General features: G+C 40.6%; 1 protein-coding gene across 6 annotated transcripts in view; it reads right to left on the bottom strand.

Annotated features, from left to right (window-relative positions):
• The window catches only part of arhgap10 (Rho GTPase activating protein 10), a 43,978-nt gene that overhangs the window by 12,920 nt on the left and 7,435 nt on the right, over positions 1–23,623 (bottom strand). For 5 of the 6 annotated variants that reach the window (XM_034534675.1, XM_034534684.1, XM_034534645.1 and 2 more), the window contains 18 exons: positions 19,385–19,480; positions 19,155–19,216; positions 17,827–17,898; positions 17,515–17,616; positions 16,254–16,364; positions 15,983–16,087; positions 15,227–15,356; positions 14,662–14,768; positions 14,452–14,546; positions 13,659–13,740; positions 13,151–13,193; positions 12,994–13,062; positions 12,478–12,552; positions 9,011–9,095; positions 6,810–6,868; positions 5,249–5,354; positions 2,831–2,990; positions 286–430 (listed from right to left, as the gene is read on the bottom strand). In XM_034534675.1, the coding sequence (XP_034390566.1) occupies positions 286–430; positions 2,831–2,990; positions 5,249–5,354; positions 6,810–6,868; positions 9,011–9,095; positions 12,478–12,552; positions 12,994–13,062; positions 13,151–13,193; positions 13,659–13,740; positions 14,452–14,546; positions 14,662–14,768; positions 15,227–15,356; positions 15,983–16,087; positions 16,254–16,364; positions 17,515–17,616; positions 17,827–17,898; positions 19,155–19,216; positions 19,385–19,480 (1,704 nt within the window). The remainder of the gene's footprint in view (positions 1–285; positions 431–2,830; positions 2,991–5,248; positions 5,355–6,809; positions 6,869–9,010; positions 9,096–12,477; positions 12,553–12,993; positions 13,063–13,150; positions 13,194–13,658; positions 13,741–14,451; positions 14,547–14,661; positions 14,769–15,226; positions 15,357–15,982; positions 16,088–16,253; positions 16,365–17,514; positions 17,617–17,826; positions 17,899–19,154; positions 19,217–19,384; positions 19,481–23,623) is intronic. The other variant, XM_034534660.1, reaches the window with a different exon arrangement.

The raw sequence follows: 23,623 nt of genomic DNA, 5'->3' as shown, positions 1-23,623 counted from the left end.
AAGAACAGATAGTAAACAATTTATTAATAGCATAAATTACAAATCAGCACGCACAAATTCCCCACCAGATTCCCCTCTGATACCTTTTGGGCTCCGTAAATTAATAAATCAATATTTGAGTTGCATCATCTCTGGATCACTAAGGTAGTTTCATTCATAAAAAGCGTTTTGCTAAGCCATCTTCTAATTCTCTTATAAGGCTTTTGTCCCAACTCCGTTCCTTTAATATATACAGTATATTCAGAGGTGTAAAGATATACAGGTGTAGGTGTGTACGTCTCTTACCATTCTGAATGTCTAGGGCTTGTGGATTGTAGACAGCCAGAGGCCGATTCTGTCGATTCAGCGATTTCTTGGACTGCCTTGTGGGAGCAGAGAATACTGGGGCAGCAGGTGAAAGAGGGCAGGACTCTGGAGCATCTGCAAAGATCTGAATACACAATGTGATTACAGTAAGTCTCTAGCAAGACTAAAAGCACAGTGCAATTAAGAGTTGAGCAGCAGCAGGTACAGCAGCAGCGTGTCCTTAACTGACCTCACTTAGTGAACAGCTTTGGAAACTCACAGGCTTTATGTAGTGGTAAATTAATGGAAAAGGCCATTTGCAGCCACAGCATGTGCTCCTGGGGAGAGCCGAGCAGCTCATTGATTGGACCCTAATAACTGCATGTGAGCAGATTTTGTTTGTGCCAAAATAAACGAGAGCAGCTCCACATGCAACACAATCGCACCCCGTCCAGAAATCTGGGCCCAACTTAAGGTGACATTTCTCCGCCGAGAAACTGACCCACTCTCTGAAAGAGTGGAGGGTAAAATAAACAGGATTTAGACTCGAGGAGGGCCGGCCAACTGGCGCAGCCTGTGTACACCGGGCCGTGTTTACATATAAACTTCTGATGTAGAGTTAAAAGAGAATAGGGCTGCAGAGGAGAGGAAGTCTCAGCAGAGCCTCAGAGAGGATCACAGACAAGGAGAGGAGGAAGGTAGGGAAGTGAGGCGAGAGAGGGAGAGAGAAAGTGGCAGAGAAAGTGAGACAGTGTGAAACGAGAGAGGCAGACACAGAGGAGGGGGCTATGAGAAAGAAAGTTTGCAGGAGAAAGCAGATAGAAAAAGTGAGAAATCTGATATGGCTGAGAGTTTCTGCTGCCTGCCTGCCTCCCTCTCTCTCTCTCTCTCTCCCTCTCTCTCTCTCTCCCTGCAGATGGAGGTGAATGTAAAACAGTCTACTGTTGGTATCTGGGGGTATCAACAGTCTGGAGTGGGACTAAGCTGTGAGAGAAGTTAATGCCTGCCTGTCTGTCTGCTCAACTTTCCCCCTGCTCTAACACACTGTACTTTCCAAAATGCTCTTGCTGCATTCTAACACTACATCCTTTATCACCTGGACGGTGTTGGATACCCCTGGGTCGTCTCAGAGACTGGCAGTACACACTGCGTTGTTTCACCTAGCCTCTGTATTTTCTCACACCCCATTTTAGATTTGTGAGCTTGGGTGGAGCTATTATTTCACAGCACACTTCATCATATTCCATTTAATGAAGCTGGAGGAACATAATAAAAAAAAAAGGAAAAAGCTCTTTGCCTAGAATCAGATGAAACCAGAGTGCAGTGTTGCTCCAAACAGCGTAGAAAACTAATCTCAAACCCTTTTCTCTTGTGACACTGACAATTATCCCCCTTTGAGAATTGACGCCGATTACATGATCCCATGAACTACAGGTTATGAAAACACTCATAAGAAAAATAAATGTATTTAGACAGGCAAAGGACCTTCCAAATTAATTCAAATGTATATGACAATCTACAGAATAACCAACCTACTGAAAATGAACAGAACAACATGTATTTAATCCCAGTGTGAGCAATTGGGGCTCCCCCTATTGGCCAAATAAAAGATTCTGGATATTAAACTGCTGTCTTGCTCCTCTGTACCTTCACTGAGTGAAGGGTATGCCGTCCCAAGGGTTTACGTTAAATGCGATACACGTCTCATCATCTGTGAACTTTATTTCTGCTCATTATTTTGTAAAACAAGAAATGACACGCATGTATTCAGACCACAGAGCACTAAGTGCATTTTCATTGCTAAAACATTTGCTCAAATAAGACAATTTAAGGTGCGGAAAGCACAATTTTGATACAATTTAGATTTTTGAGATGAGTGTACGGAAGTCTAAACAGCCTTAAAAAGAGGAAAAGAAGAGCTTCCCAATTGAGACTCTTACTGTGCCCAAAAGAAGTCTGGTGTCTGACACAGTACAGTATGTGCACTTCTCTGCCAACAGAAACTGCCAAATTGAAACTTAAGAGTGAAAAGAAAAAAATACAAAACTTCTAAACATTGTAAGAAAGCGTTTAGTGTTGAGACCAGGACCTGCAAACATTCTATCTTTTGCTTTGCTTGCACATTTATTACCCTTCAGTATCAAGTAATTACACGCCACCAAAGGTAGACAAAAAGGCGCTGTGTTTCACCGCATTCAGATTTGACTTGGTGTCATCATTGTACCCTGTGTTGCCTAGGGCGCACATTTGTTTAGTAAATAGAGCTCTGGATGGCATGGAAACACAATTATACGCACAATGTCGCGCTGGCAGAATGAATCATCAAAGTGCAGTCGGTGTGGTAAAGATTTGACCAATCAAAAAAAAAAGAAGACATTTTGGGAGAAAATGGAACATAATGCAACTAAAATACTTTTTCTCTGTTCTCACAGATACTAATTACTTCCACTGGAAGTGATACTGCTATGACGAGACGCTGCACGTTAGGTTTCAAATGCATTACTTCGTGATGGTACGATCCATACAGCCCATTCTTGAGCGTTACCTTTTCATTGTGTTCAATGAGGATCTCCACCACAATGTTCTGGAACTTAAGATCCATGATGGCAGCGACAGTGTCCTCCTGTGGCCTCATTAATGTGGGGCCGAACACCACGCCCAGGTTGGCCACGGTCATCAGATTCTGTTTACTGTGAGCCGCCACACTGAGGAAGATAACATTCCACATTATACACTTGACAGAAAAAGGGATAGATTAAATACGAACAAAGAAAAACAGGGCAAAACTTCACTGAACTGTCATTGTTATGTATAGAGTGCTAAAGGGATGTCTTAAAACTTGCAATCTCTCTACTGGCCGGCAGGGGGCGACTCCTCTGGTTGTAAAAAGATGTCTGATTGTATGGAAATCTATGAGAAAATTGCTTGATTTATTACTTTAGTAAATATTGTAAAAATGAGTTTATTGTCTCAATCGCTAGTTTCAAGTCTTCTTTAATACAGCATGATTTTTATTTAGTAAATGATGGTCCATTTAGAGTAAAATAGACCATAAAGCAGAGTATGCTTAAGGGCGGGCTTACTGTGATTGACAGATCGCTGCTGCTACCAGAGCCGTATACAGCGTTTCTTTGTCACTCCTCCTCCTTCCAAATATTATAACTACCATTGGATTTTCAAATTATCGGAAAAAAATAAACGTCCATGTTTTCTCTAGCGAGATACATTTCACAATTATACGCCACTTTATTAAGTTAAAGGCGGATTAGTGAATAGCTTGATGACGTTTTGTAGTCTCATTCAGCCACTTTATAAAAACACGTAAAAGCTTCAAAATTCACAAGATGGGTATTTACTGACATTATATATCGTAGAACAAAATGTTAAAATCTCATTTGCTTGTGTTAACCACACATCTTATTTTAGGCATCTAACCAAAAACAGAAAGTCGAGGGAACGGGAATTGAAACACTCTTTTGCTATAAATAAAGTATTTGAGCAAACAAGATAATTAAGAATACATAGCGTCAAATGCTTTCTGAAAGCACAGTGCAGATTTTCCCCATGTAAACTGATTAAATGAGGTGTTAAGCAACCTCTAAATGACAGCCGTACTCAATTAATACACAGTGCAAAATTGCTCTTTTCCCCCTAAATGTCAATGTTTCATTCATCAAGTTGTGATTTAATGTAATTGTTTTTATGATGTTAACAAAGACGTGGTCTTTCTTTTACGCAAAGTGACTCACTGCTGCTAAAAAGCACTGCAGGAAACCATAACAAAATGCATTGTTTCTTCCTATAATGCATCATTTCACACATGGCGATATCGAAAGTCCAAAATGGCTCAAGAAAAACTGAGATATTGCCATCTTTAGGGATTACTCTGAACTTTTCTTGCTCTTTTTGACTGAAGAGCACTTGTGACAGCAGCTTTTCTGATTACGTTACAACATACTAATGACATTTGATAAAGAGGAACGATACATAGTATTTAAATCTCTTCTGGATTAGTTTTGCAAATGCAAAACCGGCAGTAAATTAAACTTTATCTTAAATGTCAGGTAAAAAAAAAAAAAAAAACTTAATTTGTAGATAAAGTTATGCGGACAGGTGAAGAGATTTCACACTCAACATATGATGATGCGCAGTAGAGCAGCTGAGACAGTTTAAATAGCTTCAAAGGATGCCTTTGAAGACAAAAACATTGGTGACAACTCACATTTATAACATCTCTGAAACCATTTCAGATAGGAGTGTGAAATTCTGGCTTTGCTTCCTTCCCCCTGCAGGACATGCACACACGCCAACTTCAGAAAAATATTCGAGTCTCTCCAGTCTGGAGAATTTCACGCTGGATAATCCAAATTCAATTTCAATAGCGCTGCCTTTTTACCAGAGCCTGATTCTGCAGCGGGTTTCTATGAAATAAGATCCACCAGACTTTCACTGCCTCAGGGAAGAGGGATTATTTACTTATCTTCAATTTGCTCATATTTAGTTTATAAAAAGCTTGCTGAGGTAAAACCTTGTAATGTTAGCGAACATTATTTCTTAAATCTCTCTTCCTATCTAATCTCACAAAGCGAGTGATGCACAATAGTGGTCTATCCAGGGGTGTATATAGTCATCTCAACAGAGGGCTTCATTTGAGAGGTCCATTTTATTTCACTTCCCTGGTGAGCTGCACAGGTGCGACACAATTCCCCTTCGACATCTTTCAGTAATTTCAAACAGAACGTTAAGAAGCTAGCGGCGTCAATTTTCTTAGCCATCAGTCAGTGAGTAGACAGAGAGGAGATGGAGTGACAGCAGGGAAGGGGGAGTGAAGAGAGTGGGAGTGAAGGAGAGAGAGAGAGAAAGCATGTGGAGTGAGAATGAGGAGACAGACAGGAAGAACTGATAGAAAGAGAGAGGGGGTGGAGATTGGCTGAACTATGACCAAGGAACTATGAACACTCACTTGGCCAGATGCTTCATGAGCAGCCCGAGGACTTGTCGATTCTTCGGCGGTAGTTTGTGGACCAGGCAGTGAACGGCTTGGATGCGAGACTCCGGACTACCGCCCTCTGTTCAAACGCAGGAGCAGCCACACACTTGGATTAAAACTACAAGGATTTCTCTGATCTCCTCTAGTGGTAAAGGGCCAACACTACTGTACAACATTAGCGGCAAATGTAAAGAGATGATGAGACACGACGTACAAAGTTGATCTGGTACACCACAACAAACAAAAGTAATTCACCAGAATAATCAAAGTCTTTACTACTTCGAAAGTCTTAACAAACTAAATTGGACACATTCTGGAAAACAAAAAACAAAAAAAGAGGAGAAAGTCAGTGGACCTTTAAGGACACAATAATCAGAGGCTATCACCTCACGTATACGGATTGGAGGATGATACATCCCAGTTTAAATAAGCGAAGAAGGGGTGTGAAAGTGATATATAGTCTGAAGCCTCACAGAATTTGGCAGCAGGGACCACTATGCTGGCGAAGGAGATAGCTTTACGTTACTGTCGCTACCGTATAAAAGGGTTGCGTTAAAACCCCCAAAGATCATCTCTTAAACATTTCCTAACACATGGGCATCTGACCGCCCACACACAAAATGCACGCACACACAGACACATAAAACATCATTACTATGGGAACGACAAGGATTTAAACAAGCTGCTTATGGATGCTGTCATCCATCAAAAAAAAAATATTCGTTGCTAATCCATTTTTTCCCCCCTTGTTATGAGGGCATTGCGAGCGCCTGATAAAAATGTCAACCTGATCCAATTATAGCACTTGTTGTAATAGGATTCAAGTTTGGCTTGCTTTAAAAAAACAACAAAAAAAAAACATTTACCACATAAATGATGTTATGTGGGCGAAAAAAGAAAAAAAAGTGTCTTTTTGATGTTCAAGGTCACTCACTCGACCATTTCAGGGCATGCAAATTACAGCATATTTATCATTTTAAAGCTTTTAGCTGTCACCTTAAATGGCTTATTTGGACACAGGTAGAAATTAGATGAAGATGGTCTCACATGGAAAATAATCAGAAATGTCCAAAATGTATGTCTAAGCCGTAGTCGGCTGAAAGGATTCTTCAAATCACATTTTCTCGTGAAAAACTGGGCTACGGTATACTCGGATTTTGGGAGTGCAAATTTATGAAACCAAGTAGGCATAAAGGTACTGTGTAGCATTAAACATTATGCTTTTTAGGGACCCCTGTGAAGATGAGGACAACTGTGGATAGATTCTAATCAGCATTCAAGACACACACACAGACCAATAGCTTTCAGACTATGAACCCTTTACTTAAGAGGATTGGCCACTATTACCCACTTAAAATAATTGTTAAAAAGTTTACAAAAAGTTAATAAAAGTGATTTAACTGTTTTTCACTTGACTGCATATTTTCAATAACTCACTGAAAGAGAAGAAACACTGGACTCCTAAACTGAACAACACGTGTGTACACTGTTATGGTCGATACTCAGTGACGGAATAAGAGGAGGTCAAACTTACTTGCAGGGCTAATAAACTCTTTGTAAAGTCCATAGGTCATCAACGGCTCAGGAAGGCTCCTTCACAGAGATATAGAGAGAGAAGCGTTGGAGGGGGGTGGGGTGGTGGGTGGAGAAGCGAGAGCTGAAGTGAGCGAGGGGGGTACAGAAATAGCCGGCACACTGTTTTATAGGGTCTGCACACAGCAATGATTAATGTGACCGGGCCAGGGGATGGAATTAGATGGTGCACACGTTGAGATAACCAAGTTCATCTGAAGGTACTTCCACACTGCAGCTGGCGAGTGGCCAAAGGTACTTAGCCTCAGAGGAAAGTGAGGAGATTGACCCTGCTTTTTTTTTCTTTTTTTTTTTCCCAGCATGCCAGCCACAAAGTAAAAGACATGTCAGAGCAATGTAAAGCAGGGTTTAATATAGCATAACAATATGGATAAGCTACGTTAGTCTAAACGGTGTTTGCCAGATTGAACACAGCGATGATGCCCTTGGAACCAGAGGAGGCCGAGTGTGACCGGGTCTCACGTCCAGTTACAAACCGCGTCAAAGCTCAAAGTCAGGCCATCAGTACACGATGTTAACCCCTTTGAATAGGACCGGTCAGAATACGTGTTGATGGAGGAACGTCTAATCCCACAATGTTAAACAGCAGGGTACGTTTAAGATTACACTTCAAGGTAGCACTTAGTTCATTCTAGTGAACAGCTAAATGGAGCATCAACAGCTTTGATGTTGTTATTCTTTATTTTAGGGTTTAGCATTGTAGGTTAAACTGCTACTAATTATTGGCAATAGTTTGATCAGAATTAATATTTTATACGCGTTTACTTTCACAATGATAACATCTTTAAAACATTAACATGAATGAACACTGTGCACATTAAGATGTATTGTTTTCAATTGTTTTTTATATAAATAATTGGATTGTTGTTTTCTGATTGGTTAGTTTTGCTGCTTATTTCATAAGCTTCTTGTTGTCATTCATTTTATTGCTGTGTTTTTCTGAATTATGTTAGCATATCTCTTTCCTCCTTCTTTTAATGTAATTGTTTGATTGTCTTGAGAGGTTCTGGGGAGGTGCGTTGTCACATTTCTATTCAAAGTCTTGTGTGTGCAAAGAGCAGACAATGGGCCTAAAACCATAATTGCTTAAATATATGTGTACAAGCATCTTGTGAATATTTTTACTGTGTTAATAAGGAAAACAGGCCAACTCCAAACTCAGAAAATACAACTTTGCTATCATTTTAATAAGCAAAGCCAACTCAATTTGTTGCTAACCGCACATTTACAAAAACAAATTGGCATTTAAATGAAAACTGCCTCAGCTTCTTCTTACAACCAAACTACATTTTTAATCTTTGAACTTCACCCACTCTATCTGTCAACCACGAAGGAGTTGGTGTGTGTGTGTGTGTGTGTGTGTGTGTGTGTGTGTGGAACAGGTGTACAGTTGTGGCACTGTGACCTCGCAAGGAATTAATTAGCCAGTAGCAATTTGCATAATTAACTCATTTTATATAAAAGACAGAGACGAGAATGGCTTGAATGTTTCATATTCAAGTGAAGAGAGCCTCTATCATATTCATCAAAAGAGAGGTATACAAAAAAAAGGTTCCATTAACCACCGTCAGGTCAGAAGTGACTTACAGCGACTCTGAATCAATTATACACCAGGAGTTGCGTCACATCCTCCGAACGCATCAATCCAAGGTGAAGAATATACGAAACATCTCAGAATTTGCTTGGGGAAAGTATTAATGTCGAGGGTAGTATTAATGTGAGTGACACAAAGAGTTAAACTGAACACAACAGAGGTTTAAGAAATGATTAGCAAACTAATGATATCATCAGTGCTTACCGAGTGGAAACTGATGATTTGAGGGCTATAAGTAAGGATTATTTTCAGTATCAATTAACATTTTGTCCATAAAATATCATAAAATATTGAAAATGTCAGTTATAATTCCAAACAGTCAAAGATTTCTGGTTTTATTTTTATTCCAAAAGGTCCGAAGATGTTCAGTTGAAATGTAAAAAAGAATTAGCAGAAAATAGTCCATTTGAGAATTATTGCTTGAAAATAACTAAAAGCAATGACTTTGTTATCAAATTAGTTGCCCATTATTTTCCTGTCAATCAACTAATAGATTACTGGATGGTTTACATGTGTGGGCGTGTGTCTCTAATCCCACTGATCCTTACCTCAGATAAAGCTTCAGTGTACTCGTCACCGTCTTCACGTCCCAGTCCTCGCTGGTGGACAGATCCACTTCGTTGCTCTCCTCATCTGAATTAAAAACACACAAACATATTCTTTATGGAATGTTAACACAACACACCAGCGAACGATTGTTTTACACATTAAGCAGCCAAATGCGCGATTCTGTGGGCAGCCTAGAAAGTCCAAAATATGTAATATAAATATGTAACTAGTAACAAGTCATATGAGGATAAAAAGCAGTGCTGCTGGCCTTGGGGGTCGAGTCTAGTCGAGCCCCAGTGGATATGGAAGGAAGTTACAGCTTCTGCTGGTTCTATACTCATTACAAGTTTAATTAATCCCTCACTACTTTGCTGGCTCCACCGGGACTCCAGAGCTGTGTTTTGCTGAAAATTGAGGTGGCACATTATCACGACAGTCACTAACTTAAGTAAACCTCTGATGAATTACAGAGGATGTGTGAAGTGTAACGTGCCAGCGAGGCGTTACATGGACTGTACAGGGCTCGGGTCAACACGCACATTTTAGCTTCGTAGGTGGTCTGTGTTACATGGCTTTTCATAAAATATATGTTATTTCTTCTAAGCACTGCAGCCAGGAGGATTGCGCGTTTCTCCGCCAGCTCTGTCCAATATCAACCTCTGAGAGCAAATGTTTCTGAAGAGCGTTTGTAGTCAAAGCTGCGCCCCTGCAAGTGTGTATGTGTTGAGATTAATGGAGGTCTGTAAAGACTCTGTAGTCTGCTCGAGCACAAACAGACTTGGACCTTGTTAGGTCAAGGACACAAAGGGAAATGATTGGCAGGAGCAGTTAGAGTAGCATTGATTATGATACTGCTGACCACAAAGCAGCAGCAAGTTCAAAGATATATATTTGTTGTTATTCTTACCTTGGTTATCGGCATTACGCCCTCGGGGACACAACTGTGCCGTGTGGCGACTGTAGCATAGCAGCTAAAGCTAGAATTGCAGTTCCCTTGACATCTTTAGACGCAGAAAAACATTTTGCAATACTAATCCATCACGCAGCTCAGTTATACTAGAAGAAAGTGTCCTGACCGTCTTGCTTTTTCAAAACTAAGGAAAGGCGAAATGACAAACTGGTCCAATTCATGTGAAATTAAGTCTGAGACGACCTTCACTAAATGTCATCTTAACCCAAATAAACAATGGGGTGTGGAAATAGGAACACTATCATCAATGAAAGCAACACATGGATGTGTGACATGTGTGCTGTGGAAAGGTGGATGTAATCATTTCCAAAATCCACAACATGTTTTATCTAACTAAATATTTGGCTTCTATCAGTTATTTTTTGCATTTAGTGTTTAGCAATATTTTCCACTGCAGTCCAAAAAGAAAAGTCTCCCACTTGCTCTCGTAAGGCACACATCTGTATTAATGGGGTGGCGTAGCAGCATCTAACAGCACCATAAATGACATTAATAAAAACGAAATAAAATCATATTTTTAAGGGTGATAATGTGATAAAAAAAAAAAATGGCTGGCGTTCAAAGCTCCATTAGAAAACCTCAATCAAAAGTTAAAATGTAAAAACAAAAATGCACTGATCCCAAAAATTTATTATTTAAAATTCGCCGTTGCCGATTATTGCCACTCAAATAGAAGACATGCCTCTCCTACGAATATAATATTAGTATAAACTGTAAGCTTCCAACATCAGATTAGGAGGGCTGTGTCCGACCGTTACTTTATTTTCCAACATCACACCGTGATTGGCCAGCAGTCGCTCCTTTTATTCCTTCTTTATGGAACTATTTATGTCACTTATTATGGGAACACATGAGTGCAACACCATAAATGTCTTCCAAAGGAAACCCTCTGAAAATCTGTGCCACATTATTGTGCCTCTTTCCTCTCTAAGCGGCCAGCAGCTCCTCCTTCGTGTGTGGCCATTCGTTCTGTTTGAGCATAGCCTCATTTGCCTTGCAACCTCTTGTGGGGGTTCGGACCCTCAGGCTGGAAACCACCGGCCTAGAGAGCCCCGGCTGACCCGGTCTGAGAGACGAGCCACACAAGGAAAACTATGTTTCTTGGAATTTAACTGAACTAACCTTTTAAGGTCATCAAGAGTTGTTTCAAGATTTTGTTTTTTTAAAATTGATATTATTTAACAAAAGTAGGAAGCAACGAACACATTCAAGCATCTGGCCAGCTCTGTGCAATAAACCCATTAATGGCCGCATTAATAGTAATTTGTGCCTTAAAATTGACAAACGAATCGAGCAGTCCTTATTACCAAGCAAATATGACAGCAATAATGTGACTAACACCACACACACACACCGCTGCCACTTACTGTACATGGTACAGGTCAGGGACACAATGCAGCTCACTTCTTCTGGTTATATTGTGGCCAGCCATTCAATAGGGGCCGCTCTCTTTGTTTGCATTGTAAAGTGATGGGAGACTCGTTTTCTATCACTCTGTCCGCTCTGATTGGACCGTGGCCATTTCGGTGGGTGAGAGATGAAAAAGAGGAGAAGTGGGAGGATAGGAAGACTTTCTTAAGGGTTTAAAGTTTGCTTCACCCACTCACTGTGAACTGTTCTATGCAAGAAATGTTTGTGAATGTGTTGGTTTGTCATTTCAGGGATAAAATATAAAGTTTTCAAGGCAGCTTTTGTGAAAATATCTTATTATATATGGTCAATCAGTGGTCCAACATTTGCAAACATTAAAGGGCAAGCAATATCTGTATTTTCCCCTCGTTAACAATAAGATGTGGAATGCCCACAGCCCACAGAGGTGTGCTTCTTTCACTATGTTCAGGTTTTAAAGAAACTTCTTAGAAATGCAGCAGCGGAGTATTAATGGAGTCCACAGCATGAGTCGGCATGTTGTGAGGCTGGAAGGTTATGGAGAGGTAGCTGAGACAGGCTGAAGGCTGAGTTTGTTGTTATTCTGAACACAGAGCTGAAAGTGAGCTGGTGTCTGCTGGAAACCAGAGAGCAGACAGGGAGCCATGGAAAGGACAGAGGACAAGCTCTATAGAAAATTAGTTGAGTGAAAGGGATTCAAGTGAGAGGCATAAAGGAAATTGAGAAAGACGACTGATAGCCTGCCACGAGTACATGAGAGGCGGATTTAGTGGCGTGTTAATGAAGCGTAAGCTTAAAAAGTGCAAGGACGTGGATGGGAGGGACCCTGTCTGGGGGATATAAAACTGAAATTAAGTGAGGAAAAGATTCACCCGGGCACTTGTTGCACATTAGAGAGACATGCTTCTGATAAGCTGAGTCATGGGCTGATTGTCAGTCACTATCTATTTAATATCGTCCCGACAGACACATCCATTACGTCAGCACATTCAGCTAACTGGGGGCGACCTAATATCGCAGAGATAGTGCAGAAGCATATGAATTAAAAATGTTAACTTATTCAGCTCTTACCAAAATATATTTTAAAATAATATAAATTCTACTTACCAATCATTAATGAGAGGAGCTTCTGGACCTTGGAGCTTACCCCAACAACTCTGTACAGGCCTTGGTCATTAATACCTGAAAGCAATAATGAAACTTTATTTTATTGCACTGCTCTTAATAAGGTTGTAAAGTGCTTTACAGGGAGAAGAGCACACAAAGCAGACAATAAATGAAAAGACAAAACAGAAAAAAAAACAGGATTAAGAACAATTATACACACACACACACACACACACACACAGAGAGAGGGACTAGACCAAAATTAAAAGCGAATTAATAAGAACGTTGGTGCTACACAATGAAAGGCTTTGTTATTATCTACAGTACATGCTGCCTGTGGCACCTCCCTGTCAGCTTTTTGTTTCACTATTGGAGCAAGTCTGCCCCCTTGTGTAGAGATAACAATACTGCACCTATGTTACTATTCACCAATTGTCATGTTAAAGTTCCCCAAATAAATGAATAAATGACCTTCTCTCAACCAAGCGTTTCTATATTTACATATCGGAGGCTCACCTCTCGTCTCTATGGCGCTGATGGAGTTCTTCATTAAACTCAAACCTACATTATCCAGCTGGGCATCAACTGCAGATGGAAAAAGAAAAAAAAAATGTAATAAAACTTTATGATATTCTTTTAAAGATGCAAAGTCTGGTACAGCTAAATTGCTTACTTCCTCTTTCTTTGGAATAAGTCCTTCCAAGATAGTGTCCAGTCTAAAAAAAAAAAATTAAAAAAAAGAATAAAATGTTATGGCTTTTTGAACAGTGTGATAAACAGGAAAGTGCAGGTATGTCGAAGTTTATAGAAATTATTTTATTTTTATTTTTTAAATGTACACTTTTTCATCCACGCGGGGAAATTCTGTGCATTTGACCCATCCTTATTTATTAATGAGCAGTGGGCTGCAGTGAAGTGCCCGGGGAGCAACTGGGGGTTCAGTGTCTTGCTCAAGGACACTTTGACATGCAACTATGGGGAGAACGGGGATCGAACCGGGTACCTTCTGGTTACCCGGTTCGAAAACTCATCCCCATGAACTACAGCCGACCCACTCAACGGAGACTGCCCTGACATTAAAAATAATTGTTTTCTATAAGATGGCAGTGAAACAGAATACAGCGGGGCTACATGACTCAAGTGAGTGGTCGTAGATGACACCGTGCAGGTGGCTGACTCACAGCTTCCTTCCCACCCATGGCCTGCATCCAGAACTTGTGGTCATCCTCTGACAGAGCCTGTACTGTCAGCACCGTGCCTGGCCTGAAAGAGAGCCATAGCACACCAGAGTTAGAGGTACAGTGCATAAGGAATTAGACTGTGTCAATAGAAAACATAAAATCAGCTTAGCGATCATTGAAAGAAAAAAGCACCCTCTGTCAAAGGAACTCTGTCAATTGGCACTAAATACAAATATGAGCCCTATTAGTCATCAATGCAGGTTTATGAGACCTAGTATCACGTGGGACCAGATAGATATGAAGTCACTAACCGCAATCTAATGGATGCATGAACTCAAATTACCATACTAAATCTGGGGTATTGCTCTTCTATTAATACTACAGGAAAAAAAAGGCAGGGCAGTTAAGTTGAGTGTCAAAATGAAATATCTATCTACAGCAGGGTGTGACAAATTCTCCTCGCTAAGTGTGCGAAGGGCAGCACTCTCACACAAATCCTGCTGCCCTGCCCTCAGCGATCCAAAACACATCGAGCAGCAAGCAGAACTGGGCTCGTGGAGCTAAGACCTTGAGAAAAGCTGTTCATGTGGAATAATATCACATCAGATAATCTATGCGCTCAGTGGACGTGGCACGAGAATATGTTTATCAGGAGAAATGTTCCGATTAACTGTGAAGTAACCGTGTCAACTTGAGGCATAATGTAGATAGCACAAGCACCGTTATCATATCAGATACATCATTACAGTGTGTTTGAGAACAAAAAAAGAAGGTGTGTGTGGGGAAGACGTACCGATCTGTTATGTCAAGTTCTAAGCAGAACCTCCTGTCAAACATGTCTGTCGTTTTGCGGAGACAGGACTTGAGCGTGACGGACTCGGTCTCCCCCTGAAAAAAAGAGACAAAGCCCTTTACTGTACAGACAAAAACTAATTGCATAGTGAACAAAGTGGTTGAGATTTCATTACGAACCCATTGTTCTATGTGTTGTAGGACTACTCACAATCTTGCCACCGGATCTGTGGTCGAAGGTCACCATGTGCAGAATCTTCTGCTCTTTGACAAATGTGCTGTAGCGCTTGACCCAACTGGAACCAAAGGGAGGTGGCCCTGGAGAAACACGGTGTGACCCAGACCTTCAACGCTATTCGCATCGGAAAACATTCAGTATTGCCTCACGCAGGAGTATCGAGGAAGACATCCGGAATGACAATGTGTCACAAGTAGAGTCACTCAAAAAATATATATTATAATAATAAGTTGTTCACTGTATTTTAGCAAGTGCATCATAGTGCATGCTATGTTTGAAAATGCATTTGAACCTCTGTGGTAGGGATAAAGAGAATTAATTCTGTATTCTGTCTAAACCTCCCTGCCACGACAACCCTTTAGATAATGTCACATACAACCCACAGAAAACATTTCACAAGTTATGTTTTAAATGGGAAAAAAAAAATCATACAGGAGTTAATGATAAAAGACCCCTTCTGCCATTGGACTATGTTTCCCTGCAACAGTTAATAAACACTCAATAATAAAAACAACTTTGAAATACATAGAGGACTTACGTTTTTCTTGTACATAGAGGTAACCTTCACAACTGATAGGACTGGTCTGTCTGTATTCTTGAGGCGTCTCCCTGATCCTCTTCATTAGCTCGTACACCTCTGACCGCGCGCCCTCAAATCGACTCCTTGTCTGGGGGGAGGAGGGGGGGGTTGAACATACGCTCCAGGAAGTCACTTCACAATGCTCAGTGAATAGGTAGCAGGACCTTCCTAATGAGAGGTCACGTCAACTCCAAACTTATGAGCTTCCCTTGGAAACGCCTTCAGCTGCATGACATTGGTTGAATAGTTAGTAGTAAGCTAAAACTAAAGAATGAAACCAGGATAAGGCTGTAATTCTGGGGTGGCCTCATAGCAAGAATGAAGAATAAAAGGAACCAAAGTTCCTAAGAGTTGGTGGCCAAATCAAGACAAAAAAAAACAAGTAAATATTAGACTTGCATCCAACAGGTAGACAAAGAGGACTCCAATGGCCCATGATGCTCCGTTTTTAGCTTTAGTGGTTGTGTTAAGTAGGAAATTATTTTCAAAGAGGTCATCTACAAGAACTTCATAAGCTGATCGTATATCAAGGTTTTGTTTCACGGGCCTTTCTGCCTTTTAGATTTCAACTTTTTATTTTTTTCACTCTTACTCTCAAGATGTTTTCAATTCTTTGGGCAGGACAAGAACACACATATTGTACACAAGCAATTGCGGTCAAGCTTAGAATCGCCCTTATGCAAATATAATAGGAAAACATTTAATGTTCCTTACATTCTGAATATTGATCTGCAGCGCTCTTTTATAATGGTCAAAGTCGTTGGCGAGCTCAAAGCCCTGGTGATAAAAGGTGAAGACAGTCTGAAAGAAGGCCAGCATCTAAAAAGATCACAACACGGGTACAAACAGATACGGGATGTTAATGTCTGAGAGAAAGAGAAACTCACAACAAAACCATTGTTTGGTTAATCATGTGACCTATCCTAAATGTGAAAGCAAAGCCCCGTCAGTGCTGACAAGCCGCCGAGGCGAGTGAATCACTCACCGGCTCCACACACTCAAACTTCTTTCTCTCCTGGATCTCCTGCAGTTTGCACACATAGTCCAGTGACTCCTCCTGGAAGCGCAGCTTCACGGTTTCCACCTGGCTGTCTGCCTGCGGGGGTGGAGAACATGCATCAAGATGATTATAGAGACAGAAGGACGCACGGAAGCAAAGACGAAACACTGAGGTCGCTGTGATACAGTGGAATTTGGCATTCTATTCTTACTTTTGAAGGTATATCAAATACTGTCGATCAAATCAAGTTCATTTATATGGCCCCAAATAACAAGTTTGTCCCAGAGGGCTGTGTTATCTGTACAACATGCCACACCCTTTATCCAAATACTGCAGATCAAGAAAAGTGACACACACACAAAGAAACTAGGGGGTGGATTTAAACACAGAAAAGCCCCAGCGGGGGGAGGGGGGATTTGTTTCATTCTTGCCGTGACGCCACCCAAGAATTACAGTTAACATCCAAGAAACACAGTACACACACAGACACATGTTTGCAATGTAACAAAACTAAAGCATCTTTAATTGTAATTCTTGATATACCTTCTTTCTACAACAAGATATTGGCTGATATCGTTTCCTACTAAATATCAGCAACTGATAACTAACTATTTCTATTCACTATGAAATGATTGTTCACATACCAGCTCTTTTTATATGCATATGCTGTGCATAGGTATGCTGCAGTTCATTCATTGAGCTGACCAAAGAATCTGATGCGGTATTGATGAAGACTATGACTCTCGTGGCTGTGCATGAATCACTGGGTCTATTTATTCAAGTCTCATAGAAATCATTGTTGGTTCCACAAGAGTCCCAGAGAACAGAGCAGCCTGCATGTCAACTATTTCAAGTGTCCTCTCTGGTTGGTGTATACAACATACAGCTTAGCCTTAAATGGCTACATGGCAAAGACAGGAAGGCAGAAACAGTGTTTAGTGAGAGGTTGCTAACTTCTCCATAATATAAAATGCCCATGCTAGAGCACTGTAGCATGGAGTGTTCCCATACTGCAGCAACCAGCTTTGACCTTGGTATCACAGCACAAGTGAGCAAACATTTCCTTTCCCAAAAAGCCAGGAAAACTGTTGCTGCAAGGCATGTTAGTGGAAGCCAACAGGCGTTGCAGCGAGGCTCTTCCGCCGTGGCACCAAAGGCAAAAAACAGAACGGGGAATCTCAACGACACAAAATACCCATTTTGCATTTTAGAAATCCGTCGGGAGAGTTCAGGTAAGGATAAATACCTCTTGTAGCTGCGTGTCTTTCTTCTTTGCCGACATATTGAGAAGCTTCTCCAGAGAGCTGTAGTACTTCTCTGTTTCTTTCTCATACTTCTTTCTTTCCGCCTGAAGAAGGAATATAAAAAGGAGAACAAAATGCTAAATTATTCTTGGGGACAACGGAATCAAAGCTGTTTGTGCAGTACTATTGATATGCTATTAGCATCCAACTGTAAAATATATACGTTTGTACATTTTGATTTTTAAACCAAAACACAGACACACATCAACTCAGAGCTTCAACACATTTTGGGAAGAGAAACCATCATACTTTACCCTGACTGTACCAAGATGGTCTTTCCTGAACTTCTCCAGGGGTTTCATTAAGGTTTCTGTGATGTTTCTCATCTAGACAGACACCACAACAACACCTTCATTACGGCTCAACTTGGTGACAAACCCCATTGATATTTCATGTGACACAACAACATGTCCAGTGTTTACTGACTCCATGGAGGAGTGGCTCATTTACATTATTACAATATGACATTACTATTATTCTAAAAGTATCTTTGCCTTCCAATGAGGAACTCATAAAAATCAATGTATTTTTTTCCATTCCTCCAGTGCTCTGCTGTGCCTGCATGTCTGTGCCTGCATGCCCATCCTACTTTTCCTTACTTTGCACTGTGATGTCATCCCACTATGATAAGCCGTGCTGTGCTGAGCAGTGTTTACCATTATGGTCTGAGCCAGGCGCTAAAACAGTCATCTCAGTCAGCTACTGATGACGGGGCCCACTCCCTAACCTCAGACACTACAGACAGACAGACATTGCAACACGGTGGCTGTTCATAGAAAGTCGCAAGCACTTCATTGTACATCCCAGTCCAAAGAAGTGCAATGTTTTAGATGTCTTCTTTTGCAAGTCACTGGCCATCAAACTATAGTCTAAATTGAAATCAATCGTCAAATGAGGAGCTTTGACGAAGCAAATCGATGACATTACATCTACGGAGGTCACAAATAAAAACCACAGGACAAGAAGGTGCAGCACCTCTAATACCACGGTATCGTTAATAGTGGGGCACTTTTCACACTTTAGGGAAGCAGTTTATAACCCACTGTAACCATTACAGATCATTTAAGAAGGTTGAACTTTTCTTCCATGTGATGAACTGTAACGCCCCTGCCTGATGCAGAAGATAGTTTTATGGTGGTCGTAAAGGGCTGAAATTGTTGTGGACCTTGGTGCAGAAGCTTATGTGAATCTGTCGTGGTATTTAAAGCTTGGCTGTGATAAAGTGGATCCTGTCCTCTCCGCAGCCACTCCCATGCCAGTTGTGTGACAGTGACCATAAGACGAGCACAACTGTTTGAACACTATCAATACATATTTACCCACGAGGGAGGTGGCTTGGTTTGCCTGCTGGATGCAGTGGTTGCACTGTACGTCAGAGACAACTATATTATGTGTGCCTGTCTGGATCTCTGGCAGATGACTGAGTCAGATTAATAGATGCAATCACCAAATATGGGCAGTAATAGGTGTAGGCTGGTTGGAAATGCACACAGTGCAAGGATATAAAGTTAAACCGTTTAGATTTAGTACACCACAGACAGACAGACAGGCATTCAAGCAGGTTCTGACTGGTTGTTCTCACCATCAGCTCTCTTTGTTCTTCGAGGTTCTTGAGGAATGAGGAGAACTCTTGCAAAGATTCATCTGAAGTAAAAGAAATAAATAAAATCAAACTGAATTCTCTCTCTGTCTGTCTTACATACAGACAACAAATGAAGAAAACCAAAACATTGGTAACAGAACTGGTGGTTAGTTTCCATCATGTGAAAAGACAAACCTCAGAATGCAATACAAAGAAAAACCCACACTTACCGATACACTTCTCATCGTCGGTCTTCGCATCGCCGACGTACTCAAACTGAAACTCTCCCAGGCAGTTAGCAAACTTTCGCTGTGCCATCCCAAGTTCTGAAGGGAAACATAAAATACAATAAACGCTGTGCATTTAATATGTGCTTAATGCTTAATATGATTTGACTGTATGTTGTCGAGATCTAAAAGTTGTCCTGTCCAGACGCATCACAGTTAACCACTTTGCAAACATCCTGTTCGTCTGCAGTCGGCGACATCCTGTTGCACATCAAGCCCCTGTGTATTATGAGGGTAGTTACCACAGGTTACCAAACGCCAAGAAAGTAAACTATATAATCATCTGTGTGCCAGCCATAGCTTACACAAATAAAGAAAGAATCAGTATGCCAGATAGCCCCCGAAGTGTGATAGTAGACCCTAGAGTTGTACAATATAGGCAACATATCATCTTTCTTTTTCAGTTGTCAAGATATGATAGTATTTAGCTTTTACAGCTAAAGTAACAGAAATTAAATGTAATGCAATTCTTAGACTTTCCTTAAATAAAACTACCACTAAGTACATTTATACTACTGATAAGGTGAACCATACAATTGCCTTACATATCTGATATCAGTAAACCTCATATGACAGTGTATTATCCAGCCCTAATACTCAAAAAACAGCGTAAATCCTCCATTAGTCAAAAGGAGCACAATGCAATTCAAACAATACGTCTCTCAGGAAAGCCCCTCATGCTGTTACATGTTGTTCTGAGACTTGGCTGATTTTTTTTTTTAACCAAATAGGCCAAAATCTACAGTATAGGAAACCAATGCACGTCCATTTAATCGTGTCGATGTCAACTTCTTTAAAATATATGGCAGAACTATATGGTTATGAATGCCAAGCCTAGTCTCAGGGGAGTCCTGAGACGGGTGACTATTATCATAAAAAAAAAAGCACACACACACAGCCATGTAAACTCTATCTAAATGCTCTTTAAAAAAAAAAGAATGACTTTTAGAGGTGGATACATGCCGTTTAAAGTCCACCCTCCACTACACCCGTTGCACACCAGCAAACCAAATCTATTTCCAAACTAGTGAAGAGATTCCCCGAGTTGGGATCTCTGACCCATGGCAGTCCCCGAGGGAAGCATGACAGAATGCAGCACGGGTATTTTAAGACTGGAGCTGTGAGCAGCACACTGAGGAGCAGTGTCATTACTGGGCAGAAAGCTGGGACTCTACGGGGAACAATCAACTCGCATCTACACCACGGAATAGAGCTCTGGCTTTGCCGAGCATCTGTTACTGCTGCAAAAGCACACACACACACACACAACAGCTGGTTGGAACAGATAGCTGCAGCTAATGATTCTATATCAATTAGTCATTTCAGACAATATTCAGGATAATATTCAATATTTGAGTTTTGTTCTCTCTTCAGTTGAGAGAAATCTGAAAACAATTATGAATCTTATTGATGTTTGGCTTTTCATTCAACAATTTTAAAGAAATGTGTTTGAGCTACGTCTTGTTCCTTTCTATCCTCGTCTCGCCACACACACCCCCCCTCTGAGCAGTGTGTGTACGAATGCTATGGATCTACAGTGAGGCCCAAAGCCTAAACATGTGAGAGGTGTTGGACAATGTCTGCCTGAGCTTGGCACAAAGGGCAAAGCTTCTGCCTCAGTGATTTATTTCAAACAGCTTGCGATCCACAGCTGGTCGCTCTCCAGCTCAATCTCAAAATCTTTACGATGCCAAAGTACACAAGGAAATATGGGCAAGAAAACACCTCTGGTCGATTCCTTTTGGCCAATTTGTGTAAATCAGCGAACTGCAGGAAGCTAAGGGATGCAAAAGCAGACAATGGGACGGCTTGAGTCTTACAGCATTTACAATAGTTTGTTCTTTGAGTGAGTCTTAATATAGCACTTGGAGGAAATGCTCCTTCTTTACTTATGGGTGAGGTAATTGTTGTTTTTAAGCAGCAGCAGCAGAAAAAAAAAACTAAAGTAATGTACATAAGCATATAAAAAGCAAAATGATGCAGTAATAAAACTACAAATCAGGTACAGCTGTTGCACGGGAATGTAGTTAATACACTAATGAAAGCATGCAAAACAAATGAACTCATGAACTTCTGCAAATCACCGCACAGACCTAACTTTAGATAATAAGTCAAGACTGTAGAGGTTCTACAGCGGTCCTTTCCTCAGATACCACAAGGACATGGTAAACAAAAATCAGGCCACTGCACAAGCAACATCAGGAGACCGACAAGCAAAAGCAGCAGAGCGTCTCAGGCACCACTTTAACGACAGAGGTTTGAAGAGGGAGCTGTATTATGGGATACCTCGTTATTGTCAGCTTAGAAATCAGATGTGAGTTCCTGCAAGAATTCATTAGACAAGTTAGAGTAGAAAAGGTATATTATAAACTTGTGTGAACCACACCAAATCATTTTGGAGCTCATAATACTAACACAACTGCTAATACACTAAAAGCATGTTTCTGCCACAGAGGTGACTTCTAGCTGGTGTAAACACAACCTGATTAACTGCTACGTGGGAGTATTTTAGTGCGGGTTACAGGCCTTATGCCTTATTTCCAAAATAAAGGGTATGGCAACTGTAGAGCCTGTAAGGGCAGTATTTTGGGAGCAAAGACTTACTATATTGAACATTGGAATTTTCTTTGAAGTGACTGTAAAATCCAGATGGAATCCAAACCACACAGACAACTCGAATCCAGACCACGGTGTGCAAGTCCATAAAAGGTGATTCTGGTCACTGGTGTAGGAAACAGTCCCTAAGCAGGATTGAGACTTATTTTTCATTTGTTCTGGCATCTTAATACCTCTCCTAAATTTAGATTGGTAGGCTTTATTGATGGATGCATGACCCAAAGCCTCTAGTGCTGACTGCACCACTATGAAAGTATTACACCACTGTTTGTTTGTATTGTCTACTTGTCAAAATCAATGTAATAAGGTTATTGTAAGCTACTGCCTTTGAGTGGTAGGAATAACTGACCACAACCCTCACCCGCAATAAAGCACAGTCTTGCCATGAAATCGGATTTTTCACCTTTTACAAATATGTTTTGGCATGAAAACACCTTAGCATTACCAGGTGTTATTAGTGGTAATAGCCTATTCAAAACAAACATACTTAAGCAAACCATGTATTAACTTAATTTTATAGCTCACCGCATTAGTGACTTTTGGCCTAATGCCTAATGTAATTCTGGGGCTGAGGTTGAACCACATAATACTACCAGTTTCCTTAAAGCTGAACTAATACATATTTTGATAAAATCATTGGATCAAATGTCTTTATGCAAAGTGAGAGGGGTCCCTTGAAGTGAGGAACCCACAGAGAATCACCACCCGGCCTACAGGGCATTTTAGCGTCTTTGAGCACATTATTTTGGTTTAATCGTTTTGGTTAACTTCCTCTGCGATCCTCTGTGTTGTTTCCAGTCACAGCTGGGAAACATATTTAGACGTTAAAGAGACAGATTTGTTGGAGCTCAAAATAGTGAAAAAAGGAGGTTGTATGTTGGACTTATGTGTTGAATGGCCAGAAACAAATTTAAAAAAACAATGTTGCTCAGTGACTGTTTGACGTGTAAATAGTTTGTGCAACTGTTTGCTAACTTTGAATGGTTTCCATCACTAGACCCCATGTTAGTGACATCATTTTGAATATATAAGTGTACTTTAATTGCTGTAACTCTACCGCTGTACTAGTGTTTGTTTGCTCCCATAATGATCCTTATATGCAGACTGGACCAGGTTTTCTGCAGTATGCGGCTCAGTCTGCCAGAGGAATGTGGGGAAGATGAGTGTGTCCTCTTTTAAAATCATAGATTTTATAGAAGAGCAGTTTTAGAGGCTGTATATTGTTTTATCTTTTGTGCATACCGTGTGTCTACTACTCGTGTCTTTTTTTGCTTTCGTTTGGCTTCGTTAGCAATATTTATTTTTACTCTTACATTGAAGCAGAAGCTTCAACTACTGTTAATGTTATAACTAGTTATAATATGTTGTTCTGTATTGTTAAATTGAGCATAACAAAAACAACCACATTATCATAAATGCTCACCCTCTACTAGCCAGATGAGTAATCTGTGACCTTTATGGAATCACTGCTGGTCAGCTGCAGTGATCAAATGATCAAAACACACATGAATGTAGAGTGGAAAGTTCAGCTCCTCCCCCAGATAGTAAAAACATGTTTTGGCAACA

The sequence above is a fragment of the Cyclopterus lumpus genome, chromosome 1 (genome assembly GCF_009769545.1).
Source record: "Cyclopterus lumpus isolate fCycLum1 chromosome 1, fCycLum1.pri, whole genome shotgun sequence".
NCBI lineage: Eukaryota > Metazoa > Chordata > Actinopteri > Perciformes > Cyclopteridae > Cyclopterus > Cyclopterus lumpus.
Note: the sequence above shows the minus strand (reverse complement) of the source record. Positions and strands in the feature narration are given on the sequence as shown.